We start from the raw sequence: 17568 nt of genomic DNA, 5'->3' as shown, positions 1-17568 counted from the left end.
AGTATTGATAATATTGTGTATAAATATTCTTGTATTTATAATTATATATTTTTTTAATACTGGGTATAAATATGTTTGTGCATATATATGTATATATATATATATATATATATATATATATATATATATATATATATATATTAAACAAATTTACAGGTAATTTTAACTTTAGTTATTGCGAGTTTAAATTTAAAAAATGCATATATGGTGCATTTCATATATGCACTTTTTAAATTTAGTTGTGCAGTTACTGATGTAACATTAGCAAGTTTCATACCTAATTTAAATACTTTCCATTTATATTAGATCCTAATAATAAAAATCAAAATGTATTTGTATATATGGGTAATATTGGTATGTAAAGTTTCCAGACTATTCATACTTATCTTCAATAGAAAAATATATGTTCGTTACTGAAGTAACGCTGCGATCTGCTATTTTTCTAATATTAACATTTGACTATAAGTTTCTCTAAAAGTGAAAAAAAAACAAACTGAAAAATTTCTTTGAATTAAAAACAAAATTTAGTCAAGCTTTATTTTATTTTTTAATTATATTTATTATTGATAAAATTGGTATATTGAAGATATTACATAATTAAACTTTGTAAACTTTGGGGCATAGCCTGTGGGCACCAAAATGAAAAGGCGCTTAAACGTCAAAGATTTTTTTTTTTAAATTTGAGATAAAAATTCTAATAAAAAAAATAACTATTCGGTTGCTTTAATTTTAAAATTTGGTAAATATTTTTGTGACTCCTTTATAAATACTTTGAGAGTAAAGGCCGTAAAACGCTGTCACATTGAACAGAAATAGTTGCACCAAACAACCCAAAAATAAAAAATCCAATTTTGTTTTCTTATTCTCTTTCCACTCTAATTACAGTTTCATAAGCTAATTAATAAGCAAATAGATATTTTAAATCAAACAAGGTGCAATTTTTTTGCCAATAATTTTCTCAATAACTTTCTTTTTTTTTTTGGTAATTGTTTGAACTTCGAAATGTTTTTTTTTATTCCTGGTAACGCTTTTCATGAAGAAATTAATTTTGGCAATCCAATCTCTTTGTGTTTTTTAATTTCATCAACATCAACCAAAATAACCTTGACATCCATATCTTCTGCTGCCTTTGCAAATTGGGATGCTGTTGTTTCTTCGATATTTTGAGCTAAAATTCTGGATTTTACAAATCTTTTAACAAATCCTCCAATTCCTTCAACAACAGATTTGCCGTGCATGGGTGCAAAAAAAGCCCATTTAATTTTCATCTTGTGTCATTTTTGTAACATTTTTAAAGACTCCATTGTATACTTATTTTTGAACTAAGATGTTGCATTATCACTCCAGAGTGTAACTTGTTGAACTGTTTCTGGCAGCTGCTCCATAATGAGATCAATAAACAGAATCACGGTTTCTTTTGAATGTTTTTGATGGTCCGATGCAATTGCAAGTGACTGCAAATGACACCAATGATATACAACTGAGGCGAAGATTGAAATTGGAGTCTGGCCGTAATGAGCACTTTGTGGTTCGTTTTGAGTGATGCATTTAAAGTTTTCTGCAAAATCAATTCCTACAACAGCTTGGTTAGAAGTTTGTTGTATACATATATCAATAATTTGACGATATAGCAGGCCTTGTTATGAGATTTCGCTGCGTAGTGAAAATGCGTAACACATTTCTAAGTAACTCAACTCAGCAAATATATTTTGCATTGTTAGAGGTTATATTGCGTCACTAGTATCTTTTCAAGTACTGCATTTAAATAATACCGCATTCAATACCGTAATTAAAGTTATTTTATTAACACATTAAAAATCATACAAACAGTTTGTTTTTTTCTCACTATAATAAGAGTTACAAATAAAATCTAAGTTCTTATTTAAAAAATCTTTTTTATTATTTTTTTCAAATATGAACTAAATTTTATTTTGAAAAAAATATTTTTTCATGAAACGTAAAATAATGTTTGTTTATTTTCTTATAATTTTACAGTTGGTTTTTGGTTATTTTATTAACTGTTAGTAAATTTTTTCTTATTTAATTTGTGAACTCTTTTTAATAATTTATTTCTTTCGACTTTATTTCTTCTCAATAAACGTCACATTAACGACATCAAAAGAAAATTTAAATATTCTAAAAGATAAAAGTTTTTGTGTAGTGCAAAACTGCTGAACGCATAGGCAAATCGCCTTTTTGCAGGCAAAATGCAAGCTGCGTAACGCTTCTTAACAAGGCCTGGTATAGTTTAGCTTGATTAATTTTTACATATGTGTGATCCAAAAAATCAGGAGCTAGTTCGTATAATTCATATAATAATTCACTCATCGGCCCAGAGACTTAGAGACTTTCTGGATACTGCAATAAACGTTAGGACGATTCTTTTTTAATTCAGTTTTAACCCATTTTTGCCAAGTTACTTGATTATTAAACTCTCAATTTCATACTCCAATATTTGAATGTTAAGTACATCCATACAATATTTGCAATGGTTCATGAAACACTGAATAAGCGTATTCTCACATGTGAAGTTTAAGTGCATGTCATTGTCTGTTTTTTGTTTTTTAAACATTCAATAAATTTGAGTCTGTCATTTTGTTTTTTAAACTGTCATTTTGTTTTTTAAACTTTTTTTTGTTTTTAAACTGTCATTTTGTTTTTTAAACATTCAATAAATTTCCTTTATAGGGTAGATCAAGTATTTTGTTCTGGAGATCCAACTAAGGCATTTTTTAATGGATTCTGTTTCCTCCATTTTGTAGACTTACGATTTTATGTCTTACGTGGTAAAAACAAAATTACTCTTTTTATACTATTTATATATAACTTGAGCAACTTGATTATTAAACAATTAAAAAATAAAACTCATGGCTTGGTAATTTACTTTTTTAAAAGTAAACCTCATGCTTGGAAGTTCAATTTTCAAATTATGAAAATAAAAAATTCTGTGCTAATGTAATTCATTGTTATTTAAAGTTGCATTACGTCAATAACATCGTTTTAATCACGTTTTCAAAGTAGTTACTGGCGTAATCAATTTTAGAACATATAAAGTATATATTATAATAATCCATAGGCATAAACAGTCAAAAGAAAAATTTTTTAAATCACGATTTTTTCAAAATTTCTATGGATGCACCATATTCCTATAGTAAATGGCTTAGATATACAGTTTGTGGTAAAAAACAGCACTCGCTTGTTTGTGGTATTTAAACTGACAAAATTAAGGTTACATTATAAAAAAACGCATTAATTTAATTGCGGGAAGTAATTAAATTTAAAAAACCACAAAAACGCAAATTAAAAGACTAGAATGTTTTTAAAAATATTCTGAATGTTTTTATTTTATTTTTTAAATATAAAAGACATTGAATATTTTATTTTTATTTTTTTATTGTAAAACATGCGCGGAATGTTACTACATTGACTATCTTATAGCCTGACTCACAACGGAGTGCTGCTACATTGACTGAGGGTTTGGTTGGGGCAGGCAGTCTATCAAATAATAATAATAATAAAAAAAAAGTTTTTCCAGTCTTAAAAATAAAGTTTTTTTAAAAAAAACCTAAAACTGACATTTTATGGTAAAAACTTAAAGACAACCATGCAAGAGTATATAAAAATTTTAAATAATAATTTTATCTGATCTTAATGAGCTGAGATATAAAATTTTCTCTGCTCATTTTAAAAACTGGTTTAAAAAGTTGTTAATAACATTATTGACACTTGTGCGCACAAACTATTTAAACTTGATACAAATACTAAGAAAATAATCATTTTATAAAACACAACTACAAAAATTACTAGTGTTACATAAAATGAGATTTTACTAAATATATATATTTTTAAGAATCCTATTATACAAAATTTTAAATTAAAATCGCTCATACATTTATTACATTTGAACAAAAACTTATGAGAAAATAAATAAAAAATTTTAAAGAAAAAGAAAAAAGTCACAAAGTACAGTTAAAAGAAAAAATGTTCTCAGTTAAATACAGCAATTATTGTATACTTTTATATTATTATAAAAATGGTATATTAAATATTTTTGTTAAAACAATAATAAGAACTTAAATCATTTATGAAATATAGGTTTTTTAACCACCATTAAAATGAAAGTAATTTAAATAAGTGAAGCAAAAAAAAAAAAAAAAAAGATAAGTTTATCGTACACAATAAAACTATTTTAAATGCTTATTTGATTCAGTGTTATTGAAAAGGTCGGGTTTGCTCTAAACTTCTTAAGCAAATCCTCCCTTTTAAAAAACTCTGATTCATTTAAAATTTCATAAAAGATGGTTTTATGAAATTTTAGTATATGCATTTTCCAAATTAAATCATGATTATTTGTAAAACATTGCTTTTCAAAACTCTGTTTTTTTAAAAACCGGTCAAACATGGCTGGTAAGAATTCATTTGGGGAGGTCAAAATAGCAATTTTAGACATTTCAGACAGGCCGTTGACTGTTGACCGGCAGTTATTTTTCATGCTGATATGTTTATATATATATATATATATATATATATATATATATATATATATATATATATATATATATATATATATATATATATGTATATATATATATGTATACCTATAGTTTAACATTTAAATTATTGTTTGTGTTAAAAAATAGCTCTTAACGACTCTTTGTCTTTAAAAGTGACAAAATCAAGTAAAATTTAATCATAGTCATAAAATTTAACTAGTCTGGAAACACAGTTATCAATTGATTTTGTAAAATAACTGGAACTTTATCATTTGTAAAATTATCATTTGTAAAAATCATCAAATTTAATGGAAAACAGATTAAAAGTTTTTGTTTTTTAAAAAACTACAAAATTGCAACTTTATAGAGTGGAATGTTATTTATTTTTTTAATAAAAATAAAAACATTCTATATGTTTTTATTTTTATTATTTTACTGTTTACATACATCAACTGAAAAATAGGTAGAACATGCAAGGAGTGTTGCTACACAGACCAAAGGATTTTGTTTGGGCAGGCAATCTATAAATTAAAAAAAAGATTTTAAACTTTTTCCTCTTTTCTGAATTTTTTTTTTAAAAACATAAAGTTTACATTTTATGGTAAAAATTTAAGGGGACAAAGCAAGAGTGTTTATATATATATATATATATATATATATATATATATATATATATATATATATATATATATATATATATATATATATATATATATATATATATATATATATATATACATTCAGATGTTTTTTTTAAATAAAAATAGTTTTAGTTCTTTAATAATCATATAGATATTCGATACAAATACAAAAATTTTTGCGCAATATTTTTTTTTAATGTGACTAATGGACACAATGTTTTTAGACTGATAGACTTATTATCTAAATATTTTACAAACTTTGTTTAACAAAATCATAAAAAATTCATATTTTTTAACTATAAGAAGAATTAAGAAATTTGATTTTTAGAATGGAGAACTTAAGTTAGCTGATTTTGGTTTAGCACGAGCATTTGGAATTCCTGTGAGATGTTTCTCAGCTGAAGTAAGTATGCGCATAGTAAATGCATATAGAGTAAATATAAAATCATTTTTAATATCAAAAATTTTTAATACCAAATATTGTATTAAATTTAAGTCAACAAGATTATTCTATGAATTATGTTATTATCATTTAGACCATACAATAATTATTTTGGTTACTCAGTCTTCTCCGTTTGAAATTTAATGCCAGCACATGAAAAAGCGCTGGCAGGATGGTTATTTTTAAGTTAGCCTGCGCGATTTTAAAAATTCATTTTTTCTGCTATTTAAATTAAAATAAAAATGGCGAAATGAATGCTTTGAATAAATACTAGATAAAATAATTTTAAAAAAGACTGGTAAAAAAAAGCTATTTTTGGTAAAAGTTAAACAAATGAACAAAAAAGTTTTTTTGCAATTTAAAAAAATTGCAATTATTTTTTTTGGTAACCGCTTTTTTATGCGCTAGCTAAAGTTTTTGCGGACGTGTGGGCGAGCGCGAATAGACTTGAGCGCGAAAGGGCTGGCTAAACAGAGAAGACTGGTTACTTTATAAAATTTATTTAAGTTTATTGGATGTTTCCGTAAATCATGGTCATATCTCATGCCGCAAATACTAAACCTGCAAGCAGGAATATAATTCAGTAGAAAAAAAATACTGGTTGATTATTTTTTCTATTAAATATTTTTTTTAGTATAAAATATAAATTCAGAAACAATCCAAATGTGCCTAGCAACCAAATAAATATTTATTATATTATTAAAGTAATTATTGAATTATAAGATTTGTAATTAGTAAGGTTTTATAGCTTGTAACTTTGGACAAGAAATGTCATAATACTATAACTTTAATTTTGGCTGGATAAGAAATGTCATAACACTGTAACTTTAATTTTGGCTGGATAAGAAATGTCATAACACTGTAACTCTGGCTGGATAAGAAATGTCATAACACTGTAACTTTAACTTTGGCTGGATAAGAAATGTCATAACACTGTAACTTTAACTTTGGCTGGATAAGAAATGTCATAACACTGTAACTTTAAAAAAAATCCTATTGCTATGCAAAACAGGCAAAATTTTTCTTCAGTAAAATAATAAAAATAATAATAAGTAAAAAGTTATTAAAATAATTTCAATTGCTACTCCAATGCTCGAATTAAGTGATTTCGAATTGCAATTTCTGGAAATATTTCTGGCCATTAAATTCTCAGTTTATTAAAAATGGTGAACACTGTTTTAATGAAACGGTCAAATTTATCATATTGAAAACATTAATGAAAAAACAAAACAATAAATTTACTACTACAAAAATAATAACAGTCAAAACTTACATATTTTAATTGTTTGTTTAAACACCAGGTAGTTTAAACACCAGGTTGTTTAAACACCAGGTTGTTTAAACACCAGGTTGTTTAAACACCAGGTTGTTTAAACACCAGGTTGTTTAAACACCAGGTTGTTTAAACACCAGGTTGTTTAAACACCAGGTTGTTTAAACACCAGGTTGTTTAAACACCAGGTTGTTTAAACACCAGGTTGTTTAAACACCAGGTAGTTTAAACACCAGGTTGTTTAAACACCAGGTAGTTTAAACACCAGGTAGTTTAAGGAATATAATTAAAAAGTTATAGAAAAAAAAGAAGAATTACTAAAATTAATTGACTAAAAGAATTAAGAATTACTATAAGAATTACTAAAGTCTAAATTTTAAATCCTCTGTCTTTAATTTTGTGCACATACCTGCAAAAGAGTTATGAGTATTTAATTTATTAGTAAATATTGAATAAGATTTAAATAAGATATAAAAGTATTTTATATTTTACTTCACGATTTCTTTTATTTAAAGTATTTAATCATTGCTAAATTTCTTCAGACTTGTGATTAGTGGTTCTTTTTAAGAATTACATGGTACTTTATTTTTCTAGTTTTGTTTGATGATTTATAAAACGAATTAAATAATAAAGTTTAAATCATAATTTTAAATAAAAATAATAGTATGGTTTTGTAATGAGATTTTATATCATAATTCAAGATCAATATAAATATTTTTTTATCGAATAACAACTATTGAGTTCAGTAATAAAAACAGAATTTACGGTTTGTAAAAAGCTAGAAAATTAAAGACTGGAAGCATTTCCAGATATTGCAATTCGAACCCTATACTCATTTTATTTTTTTAAAGCTAATATTAAGGTTTTTTGTTTCTTGTGTTTTTGAGTAAAATAATTTTAAATTCTAAAATTTTAGGTAATCACATTATGGTATCATCATATTTTAGGTAGTTACATTATGGTATCGTCCACCTGATGTCCTTATGGGTGCCAAACTTTATACAACTTCAATTGATATTTGGTCAGCAGGCTGTATATTTGCAGGTTAAATAATTACATTTAAAACTATTTGTTATACTTGTTGACATTTTGTATTTATTGAAAAAAGTATAATTATGTAGTCATAGTTTATCTTATATTTGAATCATACATTTATATAACATACACTTATATAACATATGCGGTAGTGGTGTAGTGGTAGAGTTCTCGTTTCATAAGTGAGATGTTCCGAGTTCAATTCCCACCATGTCCCTGGTAGTACCACGCTCACCTTCCTCCACGCAGCAGCTTTGTTCGTCAAGGTTCGTGTTTCAGATAACCACAAGTAGCCTCCTTATCTGTAGTGGCCTTCTTGGCCTTGGAGAGGTGAATTACAAAAAAAAAAGATATCATAGATAACCATGATTGGTTATATTTTGGACAATTTTAAGTAGAGTTGTCTTAAAAATCACTTAATCAATACTAATAATTTTTTCTTTAAATGATGCATACTTAAGTAGTTTATTGTAAGTGGGTGTATGTTTACATGTGATAAATTTTTGTAATGTTGAATAAAATGTCTGAAAATCAAAAAAATATTTTGAAATTTTATATAGAAAATCTCTCATGCTCATATTCAATAATTTCAAAAGTATTTAAAGTTCCAAAATCACCTAATGATATTAAAACATTATAAGGAGAATGAAACTATAAACAAAAAACAAGGAAGTGGCTGGAAATCAAGATGACAAAAAGGAGGCGAAATTGATAGTTGACTCAGTTCATTGAAATCTAACTCAGTCTCAACAAGATTTAGCATCAAAGTTTAAATGCAATTAGTCTTTCATTCAAAGAGTTTTTCAAAAAAGGAAATCTGAACGTTTATCACATCAAAGAAATTCTAAAAGTCACTTGATGGAGAAATGAAGTATAGGCAAGTATTAATGGGTGAACTAAAAATTTGCAAAACATTATAAAGCCTCAGACGAATTTAAGTATCAAAATTTGCCATCAGATCTATACATGGCAGAATGCACATTAGTTTTTGAGAAAATAATATTACATTTGAATCATATATATATATATATATATGTATATATATATATATATACACACACAACCCGTAGATGTTGTTACATATATATATATATATATATATATATATATATATATATATATATATATATATATATATATATATAGTTTGTTGCATTGGGGAGTACAGAAGGAAAAAAATGATTCTTATGCCAACAAATACGTCACTTTTAATTACTTTTGACTTTCGTCCAACATTTGCGAGTTGTCAGAAAGTAAAAACCATTAATTTAATTACAAATTAATCGTTTTTTAAAAAAACTGCAAAAATGCAAATTTTATTGACCAAAATGTTTTTTCTGACAAATAGCCTGACTCGCAAAGGAGTGCTGCTATATCTACTATCTTTTAGCCTGACTCGCAACAGAGTGCTGCTACATCGACTGAGGGTTTGGTTGGGGCAGGCAGTCTATCAATTAATAAAAAAAAAGGTCCAGTCTTGCATTTTAATTTTTACTTTTTGTCAACAAAATACGGAAAAACTTTCTGACAACCAGTTAAGAGTTCTATATATATATATATATATATATATATATATATATATATATATATATATATTATATATATATATATATATATATATATATATATATATATATATATATATATATATATATGAAATCATTGTGAATATATCTTGTTTAAATTATTTGATCAAAGGTTTAAACATAATAAAACTTTTAATGCAAAGTTACTTGTTTAAAACACCAAAGTAGAAATACAAAATAAATCATTTTAATTTCTGACAGTTCTTTTTCAAGGAATGCAAAGCTTCCATGTTTCAATAACCACAGTTACTTCTTCTAAATATTTCAAGTTAGCACTAAGATTAATATATGATATTCAAATTTGAAAGTTTATTTACTTATCAAAAATGTATACATGATTTGACGACGTGATATGAAATTTTATAGAAAAATTTAATACATAAGCGTAATTAAAAGTAGACCAAAAGTTTTTGTGTAATATATCAGGAGTTTAACTAATGTAATCTATTTTTCAACAAAAGTTTTATGTTTGTAAAAGAATTTGATGCAACTTGTAATAATATTTTATTTTTAATAGAAAGTATTAGATAACTACATTATGTTATTTAAGAAAATAAAATATCATTACATCTTCAATGACCAACTGAATGCATCCTTAATCCTTCAATGACCATCTGAATGCAGAGTCAAGAATATATATCCATAGCTCTTAAATGTAATTTTTTTATTTATTTTCAAAGTATTTATTTTTGTATAATTGATAACTAGTCAGCCCTTGGAATTAGAAAAAACTTTTTTTTTGATCAGCATCAGGTTGGCACAAAATTTTTAACAAAAATCTTTCATCGTAACAACTTAGAAGATGGCAAAAAATCGCAGACCTTAGACACTTTTAGGTCAACAGTTAGGTCAGAATTACAGAATGCTGACCTTAATTCCGAGGGCTGAATAGTGCAATACATATTGATACATAAGCTCATATTATGCTCCTGATTATGTTATAAATTTAGAACAAACTATCCATCTTTTGGACTTTGGACTTAATTAATAAGTAGTTGTTTGTTTTTTTAAAGCAATCGTTTTTTTATGTCAGAATCCATTTTTAATGAAGTTGAAGATTTTTGATAAAAATCTCTATTTGTATGTGCACCATTTTAAATTAAAAATATACTCAACAATTTCCCTAGTAACCCAACAATTTCCCTAGTAACCTAACAATGTGAATTATCGGAGCTGTTTTAACCATCGAGAAGATAAAGAAGAAGAAAAATCTTTAAAGTTTTGTGTGTACAAAACTTTTTTAACAAATAATATATTTTTATTTGATACCTGAAATAATTTACACATAATAATTTACTTGTTTAACTTCAAAAACTTGAGGTATTTTTTAGTTCAACAACTTTTTTACAAACCTTAAAGTTAATAACTTTTGGTAATCCAGTGTTATCTTCTACATCTACAATTAAAATCTTGAACAATTTTTTTTTTCTCTAAAATGTTTGTTGCGAGCAAATCAGAACTTTCAGTTCTTTTTATCGAATTAAATTTATTTGTTTTTATTATTTTTTTATAGCAAACTATACAACTATGTTTTTGTAAAAATGTCAAAATTAATACCAGAAAGATGTTGCATGTTTCAATTATAATTTTTTAAAATAGAAATTGCAAATGCAGGTCGCCCATTATTTCCAGGAAGTGATACTGATGATCAACTAAAAAGAATATTTAGGTATTATTTTAATTTATATAACTATATGTAATTGTGGACAATACTAATTCTTGTCTATATCTCTTTTTGTCAAAGCATTTTAATCTAGTTTTTATAAATATTGATTTCCCTAAGGTTGAGATAGCCACTATTAATGTTTTTTTTAACTTTAAAACTTGTAGCACTATAGCTCTAAAATTCAAACCTTGATGTACAGAGAATTATTAAAATTACAAGAAACTTTAATTTTGTACTGTAAATTTGATTTAATCATCATTAATCATCAGTATGCTCTTTAATCACAACAATTTAAAGACTTAAACTTCTTGGTTACAAAGAAAACTCCTTTGTTTATTGCTGGGAAACTTGATACATATTTGCTGCATAAATAATTGCTTCATGGTTGTACATAAATCTGCACTTGCAAACTGTTTTCCATTAAGTGACTATTCAATTTCTGTTATTAATTTACTAAATTTGCCAAGTTTTTTTAGATGCTAATGGCTGCTGAAAATGTTTATAATTTATTTAAAAGACTTTTGTTGTGCAAATAATAGTTTAATTTAAGAATCTGAGAACGAAGTTTACCTAGAATTTTTTAGATACTTTATATAGTCATCAAAGAGTTTGGAATCTCCAGACTGTGTGTTTTATCATCCTGAGAAAGCTAGTAGTGATTTTTTCTTTCCTTTAAATAAGTTAATAACAACAAGTAAAATTAAAAATGAATTTTTAAAACCCAATGCTTTTATATGTTATTAAAACACAAATTTTGCAATAAATTTTTTTTGATTTTACTTTTTTTTAATTTTTTGATGGTGTTTAAGAAGAAGCATTCTTTAACAAGAGCACTCTTTAACAAGAAATATTTACACAATTATTACAATATTATTGCTCCTTTTTGTTGAGCACTCTCCAATAAATCTGGTTATTATAAATAATTCTAACGATGAAACAGCATTATTTCAACTTCTCAATGAAGAACATACCAATTCCAACAAAAAAACTATATTTAAAATGCTTAACAGAGAAAATAGAGCTTGTTGTAAAACGAATGAGGTGGAAAGCTTTGATGTGCGATAAGAACCCCAACCAAGAGTTTGTTTATCATTGCGATCTTAAAACAAGAAAATGCCCACCGCGACACCCCGATCTTGTAAGTTTTGAGCATGATTTATTAAATATATTAAAAAATATCTCTTTTTAGTAATTAAGTAATGATATCGCTAAAATTAAATCTTCGGAAGACTTGTTTATTTTTGCGGATAAAACTCGAAATCTTTATGAAATTGATAAACCTTCATATAAAAAACTTTATATCGATAATATTACTAAAACATAAAAAGTCTGATACAACACAATACAACAATATTAACATGGAAGCTAAAGTAATAGCAACAAATTTGGGTATTGATGATCGATTAGAACGTCTTGCTATGAAAACAGCATTTATTACCGTAAAAGACCGCAAAGAGAATTTTGCCAATACCCTCAGTGCCGATTAATCAACTCTGCTAAGCCTGAGCTAGGAAAAGTTAGCAAATCTTTACTAGACGACATTAACAAGAAAGTTAGAAATGCTACGCTTGTCCATCAATGGCGTAGTACAAATGACGTTTAATGGTTCCATGGCATCAATGACAAAAAAAAACTGTGTTTTTGTGCAATATGATATTGTTGATTTTTACCCCTCCATTTCTAAACAGCTTCTCCACGATTCTTTGACTCACGCCAAAAATTTTACTCAAATTTCAGATAATACAACTGATATTATTTACCATTCTAGAAAATCCTTACTTTTTACAAGAAATAATATGTGGGTTAAAAAAATCAGGAGATTCCGATTTTGACATTACAATGGGAAGCTTTGATGGAGCCGAGTTGTGTGAACTGCTGGTAGGCCTTTTTATTTTATATACCATCAGCAAAGAATACGGATTAAGCACCAACGGTTTATATAGAGATGACGGGCTTTGCTGTTTCAATGGTATTAGTGGACCGCAATCGGAAATAATAAAGAAAAATCTTATCATTCTTTTTAAAGAAAAATTCAAACTCAATATAACAATAAATTCTAATTTGCTAACTTTCTTGACATTTCGCTCAACTTGTCTGACAATTCTTATCAGCCATATAGAAAAGCAGGTGACATCCCATTATATATCAATGTTAATTCGAACCATCCTCCAAATATTCTTAAAGCTATTCCCTCAATGATATTTAATCGTATAAGAAGTGATGAAGTTTTTAATCGAGCCGCTACTTTTTGCAACAGTGCCCTCAAGTCTAGTGGATTTAAAGAAAACATTACTGCCGTTGCCAATGATTGTATAAAAGTTGCAAAATCACGTGCACGAAATATTATTTGGTTTAACCCTCCGTTTTCAATTAATGTCAAGACAAACGTAGCCAAACTTTTCCTAAATTTAATCGATAAAAACTTCCCAAAATCTCATAAATTCCAAAAACTGTTTAATTGAAACAACCTGAAGGTTAGCTATAGCTGTCTTCCAAAAATTCGCAACATCATCACTTCACATAACAATAAAATTTTATCAAATTTTTCAAACCTTAATGCTTCAACGTGCAATTGCCGACAGATTAATTTATGTCCACTTGATGGAAAATGTTTAACTAAAAATGTCATCTATTTATGTAATGTTAAGACAAATCAGCAAGAATGAATACATTGGGCTTACAGAAAAACTTTTAAAGATCGCCTTTACAAGCACATTAATTCCTTTCGTTATGAAAGTGTGTCAAACTCTACTGAACTTTCTAAATTTGTGTGGAGTGTTAAAAAGAAAGGTTTAAATCCTGTCCTTTCGTGGAAAATTTTAGACCAGGCTGAACCGTTTAAACCTGGTGGTAAGTCATGTAATTTATGCTTGATGCAAAAATATTTTCATGTAATTTATGCTTGATGGAAAAATATTTTCATCCCCATTGTCTTAACTATAAATAAGCGAAACGAACTTGCGTCTAAGTGTCGCCATGAAAACAAATATACGATGAACGACTTTAATGTCATCAAAGAAGACACTCCACTGTATTTTTAATATATATTTTTTTTGTCGTTGTTTTTTTTGAGATTTATAACATCTGATGATCGCTATTTGCGTGAAATTCAAGTAATGTTTTAAATATATCGAGTGTTATAATTATTTAGTTTTTTTACTATATATATATATATATTTATATATATATATATATATATATATATATATATATATATATATATATATTATATATATATATACATAAATTATTTTTAAAGGTGTTTACTTAAAATTAGTATTTATTACTATTTTTAAATATCCGAAACTTTGTTTTTTAAATATGACTAATTGTTACAACATTTTGGTCGTGTGATAGAGCGATGATAAGTCTTTGTTGTAAAATCCACCTTGTTTATTAAAAAAAAAAATCTTGTTTGCTTCATGTTAACTCATTAGCAATCTTATAAATTAATATTAAAACTTTATAAACATTTTTTTTATTCATATTGTTTAAGGTTATTAGGCTCACCCTGTGAAGACACGTGGCCTGGAGTTTCTAAGTTGCCTCTATACAAGGTAAACTTAAACGTTTTTCAAATTTTAACTTGAATCAAATTAATTATGAATGATTATAGAAATTTTTCAAAAAAAAGATATTTTATTGCAGGAATACAACATCACATCATCTGTATCTTTAAATGTAGTTGTTGCAAAAATGAGTTCAGTTGCAAGAGATCTACTTCAGGTTTATTTTAAAATATATTTTAATTTATTTGGAAGTTTTTAGGGGTTTTAATAAACCTATCGTTTTTAGAGTCACTTAGTTCTTAATCCTGCGTACCGAACAACTGCAGATGAAGCATTGCAACATCCCTACTTTGCTGACATAAACATTACGAAATAAAAGTAATCTTTCCATAAATTAAAGAAGACTGCTTATCTCTCAAAAGACTTGTTTTTACTTAGAAATTGTTGTTGCTTGGAAGCAACTTCGATATTTTTTATTTGTGCAATTTTGGCTTAATCTTATTATCTCGGCTAAAGACATCATCATTAAAGCAAGATACTTTTGCGTATTATACGTTATTTATAACAATATAATATAGAATTATATATAATATAGAATTTCAAAATATATTTATGGTAAAATTTAAAAAACGATCTATTATCAAACTAAAATACTGAAAAATATATAAAGACCGCACGAGAGAAAAACGGCGAAGAAAACAAAATAACAAGAATTTTGGATTTAAAAATGCTTATGATTATTTCATTCATAAAAGATTGTAAAATATATAAAATCAATGATCAAATAAAAGAATTTGTTGAGTATACTGCGGTCGTCATTATCATCAAAGGAATGACATTTACAGAATTAAAAAAAAAAAAGGAGAAATGCTTCTACAAAATCTCATTTATTTATTACTAAGATTCACAAATTTTATCTTTAAAAATGTGCTTTTGTCAAAAAATTTTATAGGTCACATGGAATTTGATGTAGAACCATAGCATTACTACTCCGACGGACTCCAGCGGATGTTTAGTTCCTGCTGTTTAATACAGGGTTTCTCACCTCATTTCGACACTATCACTACATTTCGACACTTTTGCATTCAATTTTGACATTGTATCACTACATTTCGACACTTGCATTCAGTTTCGACACTATTGCATCACATTTTGACAATTTAAAAAAACTATATTTTGAATTAAAATTTTCATATTTATGATGAAAATTTTTGTTAAATAATAATGGGTTGTATTTAATCGGGACAATAAAATAACTAATGTGGCTATTTTTTTAATTCTACAATATTTAGAGTGGATACTGACATCATGAATGTGGTTTCAAAAATTTTTTGGATATACGTAAAATATAGAGGTAAAATAAACAATGTGGATATTTCATGATATTCATATGAGCGCCGAACGTTCGCAAAAGTTCACATGCTGGGTGGCAAAAAAATGTAAAAATGGTGAAAAGTATTTGCGCATTTGGAGTTTGCTTACATTTTGCGATACACATTTTATAACTATGAGCGAGATCTCGTTCTCGTTTCTCGTGAGAAATGGGACTTCTCGTGAGAAACAAGAAAAAGAAAATTCTCGCGAGAAGCAGAACGAGGCTTAAATATATTATTTTCCAAATTAAAAATTATTATATTTACAAAATGCTTAATAATTTGTTTTTTTAATTAATTAATATTTTGACTCAGTGATTTTAATAAATCTAATTAAAAATTTAATATGTTTTTGACAAAAACAAATTAAATTTTTAATTACATTTTTAATTAGATTTTTAAAAAAAATCTAATTAAAAAATTTTAATTAGAATTTAAATATTTTTAATTAGATTTTAAATACAAAAACTTTTTGTATAAAATGCACTTTTGACTTAATTTCATTAGTTTACCAGAGGAATTCAACTTGACAAATTGTTCATATTGAAAAGAAATATTCTTGCCTCATTTCAACGATCAAAAATGTCACCAAAAAACAAACAAAATCTGGAGGTATTTTCAAAAAACAAGTGACGGTGCTGAATGCAAGGCGTGCAAAAAGTCTTTGAAAACAAAAGATGGAAACACAAGCGGACTTCATCGTCACCTCGAAAAAAAACACAGCTAAGATTACGTTGAGTATTCTGAAAAAACTGACGACTCTCTTCTTCATCCTCCTATGAAGAAACAACGAACCATGGTCGAAATGCTTGAAACAAAGTCCAAATATGACAAAGACAATTCCATTCAAAAACAGTTTGACTCTGCAATGCTGGATTACTTTTGCACTGATCTGGGATCCTTTTCAGCAGTCGAAGGAAGTGGTTTCAAGAAATTGTTTGACGTTGCAAACCCTAAACTGAGCCTTTATCACAGAACAACATATTCATGAAAGCTTTCAATTCGGTCAAGAGAAGTTCAAGCTAGAATGAAGAGCATAATAACAGAGATAACGCCAAATCTAAAAAGTGCTGCATTTTCATGCTATTGACGAAAATTGGAGACTACATCGCTGGATACCCCATGTCCAACAGTTCCCAGGCAGACACACAGGTATCTTAATTGAAGGAAAGCTGGATTCTTTCTTAGAAGAACTAAATTTGCCTGCTGATTTGCCAATGTACTGCGTGAACAATCAGGCAAGAAACATGAAACTTGCAGTCAAATTGTCAAAGCGCCTTGACCAATACTTGTGCAACAATCATATTTTGCAATGTGCAGTTCGAAAAAATGGCTACGATGTCTTGTATGCAAAAAACTTGAAAAGCTGCATTGTGAAAAGATTTCCTCTTTGTCACACTGAAAACTTATTGAGTGCTGCAGCAAACTACTTAAATCCTGCTTTAAAGGGACTTCACTTGAAGCTCTTCAAAAAATTTAAAACAACAAAAGAATAGTTAGCCTCACAGATTAAGGAAATTTTGAATTAATATTTGAAAAAGTTGTTTACA

The 17568-nt window shown here is 26.7% G+C and overlaps 1 protein-coding gene across 1 annotated transcript in view; it reads left to right on the top strand.

Annotated features, from left to right (window-relative positions):
* The window catches only part of LOC100197614 (cyclin-dependent-like kinase 5), a 30028-nt gene extending 14579 nt beyond the window's left edge, over positions 1–15449 (top strand). Inside the window, 7 exon segments of the mRNA XM_065810727.1 lie at positions 5463–5537; positions 7766–7794; positions 7796–7893; positions 11070–11139; positions 14633–14693; positions 14785–14862; positions 14932–15449. Coding sequence (XP_065666799.1) covers positions 5463–5537; positions 7766–7794; positions 7796–7893; positions 11070–11139; positions 14633–14693; positions 14785–14862; positions 14932–15021 — 501 coding nt within the window. The 3' untranslated portion in view covers positions 15022–15449.
* Positions 15450–17568: the final 2119 nt, after the last annotated feature.

Source organism: Hydra vulgaris, chromosome 11, assembly GCF_038396675.1.
Source record: "Hydra vulgaris chromosome 11, alternate assembly HydraT2T_AEP".
NCBI classification, from domain to species: domain Eukaryota; kingdom Metazoa; phylum Cnidaria; class Hydrozoa; order Anthoathecata; family Hydridae; genus Hydra; species Hydra vulgaris.
This window is presented reverse-complemented; position numbering and strand designations above follow the sequence as displayed.